This window comes from Sinocyclocheilus rhinocerous, unplaced genomic scaffold, assembly GCF_001515625.1.
Source record: "Sinocyclocheilus rhinocerous isolate Xijiao unplaced genomic scaffold, SAMN03320098_v1.1 scaffold481, whole genome shotgun sequence".
Classification (NCBI taxonomy): Eukaryota; Metazoa; Chordata; class Actinopteri; order Cypriniformes; family Cyprinidae; genus Sinocyclocheilus; species Sinocyclocheilus rhinocerous.
The window spans coordinates 897,069-906,252 of NW_015657695.1; the positions used below are offsets into that span (position 1 = coordinate 897,069).

General features: G+C 38.2%; 1 protein-coding gene across 2 annotated transcripts in view; it reads left to right on the forward strand.

Moving 5' to 3' along the window:
• The first annotated feature begins 493 nt into the window (after positions 1 to 493).
• The window catches only part of LOC107721509 (casein kinase I), a 28,936-nt gene continuing 20,245 nt past the window's right edge, over positions 494 to 9,184 (forward strand). The window contains exon 1 of one of the 2 annotated variants that reach the window (XM_016529566.1): positions 494 to 983. In XM_016529566.1, coding sequence (XP_016385052.1) covers positions 908 to 983 — 76 coding nt within the window. In that variant the 5' untranslated portion in view covers positions 494 to 907. The remainder of the gene's footprint in view (positions 984 to 9,184) is intronic. The other variant, XM_016529565.1, reaches the window with a different exon arrangement.

A 9,184-nucleotide genomic window follows, 5' to 3' on the forward strand; every position in this document is an offset into this window, starting at 1 on the left:
TGTGTGTGTGTGTGTGTGTGTGTGTGTGAGCGAGAGAGAGAGAGACAGGGTCACATCGCAGTGGAGTCAGCTGTCTTAACCGTGGCTTGTGTACTGCAAACACCTACCAGCTTCATCACTGTGTCTGTCACGCGACTCTGTTCCCCTTTCGGGCTCTGTCTTTACATTTATTTTGAAAGATGAAGCTCGCGATTATGGTAAGGGGCGTTACATTTCCGACTACTTTGTAGAAAACAAGGTGTTTGAGAGAGGTGGGGCATAGAGGAGCTACAATAATGTACAGTATTTGAAAAATAATGTGTTTTTTGAACATTAAACTAAAGCATGTCAACATATTCTGTTACACCAAATACACAAAATAATGATCTTTAAAAAAAGCATCATATGACCCCTTTAACAATAAAAATCCTAGCAGACGGTTTGTTGTGTCAACCCCAAGATTTTCCAGTGGCCCGCTGTTGCTAGGGGAAGTGACGCCACGGCGGTCGGCTGGCTGGATTACTGCTCTGATGGAGCGTCTCTTGTAGCAGATACACAGAGAGTCCCCGGAACTAGGAGGGAGTCGTTCTCAAAATCCGCCTTCATCCTTTTTTAAACAGACTATTTTCAGGGTAAAAATTACTAGAGCATAAAGTTCACACTTTACTCTTTTTAATAAGCCTGATATTTTGATATTTCCCGATTCGGAATGTTAGAAAACGACTGGTGAAAACTGGGTAGCTACTGTGAAGGGAATTAGCAAGCTAGCAGGCTGTATAAGGGGATTCTGGCTGGGAGAGACGGAAGAATAGAAGGATAACAAAGAACGGGTTTTCGTTGCTTTTATTAAACACTCCGAACGTATATCATTTAAACTACTCCCGTTAAAGCTAGCTTAATCGCTAGCTTTGTTATTTAGCCATTTATCATGGAACTGAGAGTAGGAAACCGATACAGACTGGGAAGGAAAATTGGCTCTGGATCCTTTGGTGACATTTATTTGGGTAAGTAGTTGTTCACTTTATTTGTTCATTTATTGAGAGAGTCGGTATTATCTGTCAGTTTGATAAAGGTGCACACCATATTTTGTTTTGAAACGTCAAATGGATTCCCAGCGTCCCTCAGTCAGCTGCTATTAAAAGTCCTATTCAGTGTAGCTTGAACACCAGAAAACCCCCACTAACCACCGCTATTTTAATAGGTAGCCAGCTAGTTTAACACGACAGTTAACTGGAGAGTAGTCTCAACAGGCATTAGTCCCGTGTTTGTATGTAAATAAATATTGTTACGAATATTACGTGATATGAAGCTTTTCTTGAGTGAAAATACAGAAACGGGCAGTCCAGCCTAACCAGTTATGATTTATGGACTACACATTATTAGAAATTATATGGTCAAGAACCTACAAAACTGCTGTATATATGCATTTGTACTCTTACTATAAAACAAACACTGAAGAAACTGTAAGTCCCAGATCAATTTAGACGTAATTCAGCTTTGCCTTTTCTAAATACACTGTTCTGGATTGTGTTTGCTGAACTGTCAGCTATGTTGTAATCATGTGTCATTATTATGTTCATAAAATATGTGTGTTGTAGGAGTCTCACATTTAAAGGTTTTATTGTAATGGCAATGTCCTGCTATATCCTGTCAAAGACAATCATATGGCGAGTTAAGCCTGTGTTTTGTGTCTTAAACATGTAATATTTTCAAGATCAAGGTGTCAGTCAACTTGCTCTTTTTTCCCCTTTTAAAGACTTTGCTACACTGTATGTGTACTGTATTTTTGGTATCTCACTGATTTGTCAGCTCTTGCGGGTCTGACAGAAGAGGAAGTGAAAATAGTTGTTCACAAGTAAACAGATATAGCATTGGTATCGCATGCTGTCTGCAACTTCTGAGTTGTTTCTACACGTTGCTAGAGGTCTTTAATTATAAGAACCTTTATAAAAGGGTCTGTTATGCTCAACTTGAACAAGTTGGCAAGTTCCCTTCGCGTGCAAGTTTCAACTTAACTTCCACAGGGTCTTGTGAAAAGAACTGGTGATGTAATATTTGCTTTCGTCATTGGTTTTGGAGGCAACAACAAACCTGAGGCAACTAGTATTGTTGTAGGCAGCTGCCTTTAATGTACCTTTCTTATAAGGTCTTATGTCACCACAATGAAGTTATTAAAGTTATTATATATATGGTCCTGGGCTTAGTACCAGTTTCTTTTGAAGCCTCCTGCGCAGGCCTTTATGGTTTGAGTTGTGATGCAAAGTTTTTGCATTGCAATATGGGATGCATATGGTTCCTTGTGGTTTGATGGGCTTTGTGCTCTTGCTCAACTCCTTCGTTTTAGTTTTGCAGTTGGAGTTGTGTGCAATGATCTCAACGCTGGCCAGAGTTGTGTTTATTATGATACGTTTTCTACAGTACTTTGGTGGAGAAATACTCCACGCCTCCTCTCTGTACTTCTCTCCAGAAACGGCTTAAAAAACAACCACTAGTTCCAAAGCAAGATCCTAAATCTGAATAGATAAGCCGTCCAGTATGTTCTTGTGAAATTTTGTTTTTTGCAGAAGTCCATTGAAGTTTGCAGACAAAGTAGGAAGAAGGATTTTTGTGTGGCTGTTTACATAAAAACTGGATGCTTTGTTTTTGTTTGCTACAGGATGGCACGATCAGTGCACTTTAGAGTTGGGTTACACATCTTATACATGTCGCTGTGGCTTTAATGGTCAACATAGAATCCAAGTGTGTGAATTACCAAGTGCCTAAATGTTGTTATGCAACAGTGGTGATTCAGCTGGTGTACTGGAAACAGCCGTGTTCATGTACTCACTAAGGGGCTTATGCAAAGACTCCCAATATCCCCACACCTGGGGAGGCAGAGCCTGACAAACTCCAGCTGCGGCTGAAGGAGGCCAGACTGACCTGATCAAAAACACATGGTCTCTATACCAAGCCTCTTAAAAAGTACAACACCAGCCTGCCTGTGTGAACCAGAGACGCGGAAATACTTGCAGAGCTCTCATGAAAACATGTCTTGTGGCTTGTTAAATCATGCAGCCGAGAGTGTTTTTAGTGGCACAGTGGCACAGTGTTTTTCCACTGTCTAGAGTAAACAACAACTTCTAAATCGGGTTTTTGGAACTGTATTGGAATTGTTTTGTTTTTTGAATATATATTTTTGTAAATATGGGAATTGAGCATTACACCATTCAGAATACACCATTCAAAAGTTAAGGGTCAGTGAGATATGACTGACATTTATAATATTACAAAAAGTCAAATAAATGCCTTTTTTTAAACATTATTTATTAAAGAATCCTAAAAAAATCTAGATAAAAAAAAAAAAATGAAGCAGCACAACGGTTTTCAACACTGATGATAATAAGAAATGTTTCTTGAGCAGTAATCAGCATATTAGAATGATTTCTGAAGAATCATATGACACTGAAGACTGGAGTAAAGATGCTGAAAATTCAGCTTTGCCATCACAGGAATAAATGATGTTTTAAATTATATTTAGAAAACAGTTATTTTAAAATGTAATAATAATTCACAGTAAAATACAGTTTTTACTGTATTTTTATGTTAATAAATTCAGACATGGAAAGCGTAAGAGACCTTTTTTAAATAAAAAAACAACAACAAAAAAAATTAATTTACTAACCACAGAATTTAAAATTAAAATGTATATTTAGATTAGCTTTGCTGTCATCTAATATCTTATGCATTTCAATGATTGATTTGTAATTATAGTTTTAGTTTTTGCTTATTTAGACAAAATAGTATAGAATAATAATATCAGCCATTTGTCGGTTATCAGGTATAGCATAAAAATAATTGACTTGTTCGGAATTGGTCTAAATTTGTTACTAGGTTTTCAACCCTGTAGAACACTTTTTTCACATGCTGTTTGATTGTTGTTTAACACCCAGTGTTGTCATAAATCTCTTCTTATTGTGTAGCTGAACAGGTATTAGACCCACACTGCTTTAACATGCTGTTCTCTCATTTACCAGAGATGCTTATTTAGCAGATCTCTCACTAATGAATTGAATCTCAACACTGCAACACAAGTATCCATCTGTCTCTGCACTGCACAAACCAACAAGCTTGTGGTCACGCAAAATGAATTTGAGCATATGCACATGAATGAGATGAGCGCAACCAATTTGTTCTCCAGACAGGCTCAGGCCGAACCCTCAATCCCTCTGGAGGGCCCTGGGCCTGGTGTGTGGGATGGGGGTTGAGAAATATGCCAGCTGCCTGCAGTGGGGGGGACGGCTGACATTTATTGATCTCCAAGATTACATCATGGAAGGCTTCCCCAGGAAATTATTGCACTTTCATCTTAAAGGGGAAAAAATGAGCAGAGAGTGTTATGAAGGAACCAGATATTCAAGCAGATGAAAAGAGAAGGCTAAAGAGCTCAAAACCATGATTAATATGCAGTGAATGGAAAGTCACCAAGGGCGTTGAAGTCATTTGTGTCATTCGCTGTTGAACCATGTGCATGTAGACAGCTGTGTTAAGGATGGGCTCCTGTAGTGTTTACTGATGTATTGAGTGGATGTGTCTGAACATGTTCCCTGTGCTGTCAGTATAGGGGAAGGAGAACATTCTCTCTGCTGAATGTGCCCAGGCAAATCAAATTCCACTGTACATATCTTTGCAGTCTTTGATATTCACCAGTAGTGGTGGTGTAACACATTCATAGAGGCATGAAATGCAAAAAGATCAAGGGGAGATATTTTACAGAGAAATGCACAATATAAAACATACCACTCACCTTGAAAATGGTTGAATGGATCCTTGTTTGTTTGCATGGGCCTAGCCAGGACTTTACTTGTTGTGATAAGTCTGATCAGGTGTCTAGGCTTTGCTCATGTTCATTATAGTAATATGCCTCTAATGTATCTGATGTGTTGCTGTTTCTCTTTTCCTGTGAATGCACTCGTAATGCGAAACTAAAAAAGGCAGGACAATCGGAGCTCTGCAGCCTGGTCTCACTCGTGTGTGACGGGAAAATCTCACCATCCCCAACAATGGACATCGGTTCAATTTAGATGGAAATGGGGCTGATGTGAGTAGCTGTGCACACTGACAAACAGCAGTAAATCCTGGCAGGAACCTTTTAAAATATCCCAATCTCAGGCCGCACAGGGGTTTGCTCATATTTTAAGCTGAGTTGGCGAACTTTTTAGGTTACTTGAAAAATTGTGGCAATGTATGTCTTTTGGAAACTTGTTACTTTTTTTTTCATCAGGATCATTTGTCTTTTTCTTTTCCCATGTCTTGCCATGTTGTCTAGCTCTTCTTGAATGTAAGGATATATACGAAAAAACCCTTATATGTAGGGATGTAACAATTAACCGCGAACCGGTTGAAAATCGATTCAAATATCTGATGATTCAAATCTGTTGAGATGCTAAACAAATCGTGATTCATTTAGAGGTAGGAGTTTATATGAAAGTATGTCTGAAGAGAACTTACTGTCTTTAGAAAAGTTTAGATGGTATTTTTTCTTTTTATCTTGCCTCTGTATAATGCATATTAAAGTTCATAAGTGCAGAGTTGCTTTGTTTACAGCCGAAACCAAGGAAACGCTTTAAGCGCCACCTGCTGGCTGAGAGTGAATCTGCATTTCATGCAGATATTTTTGTATGTATAGTTTCATAAAACTTAAGTCCAACCATTCTGTTTTTGCTTCAAATTTCGAAATGATACATTCTAATTTAGATTAAAAACTGCTCATGTTGCATGTATGCAGCATCTTTGTTTGGATCATGATTAAAATGCAGTGGTTGCCTCTAATTTTACATGGAAAGAACACAGACAAAGCATTATTTTGTTTATATGAAGATATTTATTTTATTTGTGTTATTTATTTGATTTGGGGCTTGTTTTAAAATTTCAATTTAGTTTTGTTATTTACATTTACATTATATTTAAATTTTGTAATTTAGCAGACACTTTTATCCAAAGCGATTTACAAATGAGGGAGCAATAATATGCAAGTGCTATATTAGTATATTATTATAGTGTTGTATTTCAATTTGAGTTAATCGTTGCATCCCTACTTATGTGTCTGAGTGTTTTTTGCATACAGGTCCTCACTATTGTTTTGCAAATGAAACCGACATGCTTGTATTCTCTTAGGTGAGAATGTCTACCAGATTCATTTTCACTGATTCCTGTCATGATGATTATGATCATGTTTCATAATTTCGTAACAAAACACAGGTTGCCTATATGCATTGTAAAGCCCAGATTCAAAGCTTTTAGGTTGACACCTATTTTGCCAACCAATTAGTTGTGCGCTTCCATTAAAAAAGGAGAACATAAAAGTATTAATTTTGGTCCCAACAAGCTGTTGGTTTACCAAAACCTTTCTACAGTCACATAAGGCAGAAGTAGAGTTATAGTGCTTGCAGTAGATTTCATGAGAACATGAAACATGAGAAAACTCTTATTCAGAAGAATTCTCACGTACTGTAAATTTGCAAAAGGAGCACAATCTGTTCTCCCACAGATTTGTATTAAGGATATCCTAAGTATCAAAGTAGCGGACTTGTGGTACATTAATGTTTTTTATAGTGTGTCTTTTTGTAGCTTTCTGGCTGTGAGAGCTGTTGTTCCTTCATGCATTTTATTGACCCACCATGTATATTTGATCATATGTAATCTGTAGTTTCATTAAGCTGATTGTGTTGGGCAGCTCATGCATTAGCAGCTTTGGCCAGTTCATTTTATTTTCAGGAGCAGTGTTGAAGAGCACTATAGTATTGACAGTAGGGCTGCCCCCTAATAGTCGACTAACCGTTAGTCGACCAGAAGAGGCTTGGTCGACCAAAATTTTTTGTCGCTTAGTCGCAGGGGAAAATTTTTTTCCACAGGCGAAGTCACACAGTCCGTGACGGACAGATCGTTAATGGCTGGTCTATGGTAATACAGTACATCGGACAGGACATCCAAACGTTCGCCTATCATTCATCAACCTTAAATACGGCGTTTCATCTGAAATATGTAAGTATTAGCACCTTTACATGGACACTCAATTAGGCTTGCCGCGATAGACGGTGCTGACGGTGATACCGGTGTTAAGCCGCAACACCGGTAACGTCACTTGCCCACCGCGTCACCGACCCCCACCGTCGTTTTGATTTTTTATAGTAATTAAAATAATTTAGTTCAGTAAAAGAACAGACACTACAATTAAAAACTGAACGCGGCTGCTCAATGCAGCGTGCCGAACGACAGTCGCATCACAGATCAGATTTCATTTATCCAGTGAAGAGAGTGAGTCGAGCTGACTGACAAGAAGAGTGAGGTGAGACAGACAAGATAATTAGTCAACTAATGCTTAAGATGAATGACTACTAGTCGACCAGAAAAATCTTTAGTCGAGGGAAGCCCTAACTCAATCTAATGTTGAAGCTGAACAGTAGCGCTCACTGCGTGACAGATGGAGGCGCCGGTGCGCTCACATACTCCTAAAATACTCCCGACATTTTTGGTCATACAGATAAGAGTAATACATCTTTCGAATCTGTAAAGACTCTACGTTTATTTGTGTGCACTCACAATAACAACAAATCATTGTGCTTTTGTAAAATAATGAAAGCAAACAGGATGCGCTTTCTGCTGTCTCGGTCTCTGTGAACTTGAGCGCGAAACTCCGTGTATACTTGCCTTACAGATAGGAAAACATATCTATAGAGAGCGAAATGTCTACTTTAAAATAAACCAATTCAAATAGAAAACAAATATTCTCCGATTATGTAATCCATATGAAACATGCATACAGGCACATCCACTACTGTGGAGATGACGAGTCAGTGTTGCCGACTTCATCTCTTAAACCAAAAACAAAGAAAGCACTATAGTGTATCAGTAAATTAGCTTCTGCGGTGCGCTGTGGCAGGCTTTATACGTGTGCTTGAGCACTTGTAGGCTATGTAGTCAATTAAAGGCTCATTATAATGATTTAAATGGTTTATTAATAAATGTGCAATTAGTCAACTAATGCTTAAGATGAATGACTACTAGTCGACCAGAAAAATCTTTAGTCGAGGGAAGCCCTAATTGACAGTTATTGATTGTTATACCAATCTTCACGCGGTAGTACCCACAGGATGGGTTTAAGGTTTCAGGGACTGTGGGAAAACCACTACAGCTGTGATTGAAAAGGGTCACAATCACCAGAGTCGTATCGTATAGGCTAGTGTTGCTTTCGTCAACGAAAATTATGACTAAATATCGTCGTCAACGAACCTTTATTACGTGACGAAAACGAGACGAGACGAAAATGCTGGTCATGTGACGATGACTATAATTAAATGTATAATGCAATATCGTTGACGAATAAAAACGAGACTAAATGTGGTTTACAAAATAAAAACTATGCTAAAATGTCTCTTAATTTTCGTTGACCAAAACGAGACGAAACGAAATGTTATAACGTTATTTCGTCTCGTTTAGTCGCGTTATTATTATTATTTTGCAGTATTTCTGTTTCCTGTGTCTCACTTCAGGGGCTGCATCAGGTCGCACTGCGGACTAAAACTAGACTAAATGTCATCAGTTTTCGTCGACTAAAACTAGACTAAAATGCTCAGACTTTTAGTTGACTAAAACTTGACTAGACTAAAAAGAGTATGAACGTGACTAAAACTAAAATGACAGTTTCACACAAAGACTAGACTAAAACTAAAATTAAAACAGGCCGCCAAAAGCAACACTAGTATAGGCCCATCTAAGCAGTTGGCCTGTTTAGCTTGCTTGCCTTTTTCCACGAACCATGACAGGTAGAGTGTGTCGTATGAAGCTAGAGTGTCTTTTCAAAATGGAAATAGATCATGGTAATTCAGGAAGCGCAGTGGCTGGAAATATATACATGATATGCGTATGGATGAGTTTCAACAGGAGAGTACCGGATCCAGCTCCACTGCGGCATGGTCCTGGTATAGCACTTGTTTAACATGTAAAAATAAACAGCTTGCTAGGGATGTTCATTTCGGTTATTTTATATATAACTGACGCTCGTTAACCGATTGTTAACCGTTAACCGACAAGATTATTTTAAATTAGAATTGATTTAAATTAGAAAGGATAAGTGTCTGTGACCCGTTAAAAATACTAACATTTGTTTCCCGGGGATTAATTTTACATGCGCAAAAAGCAGCAAACAACAGAACATGAGGATTCACAT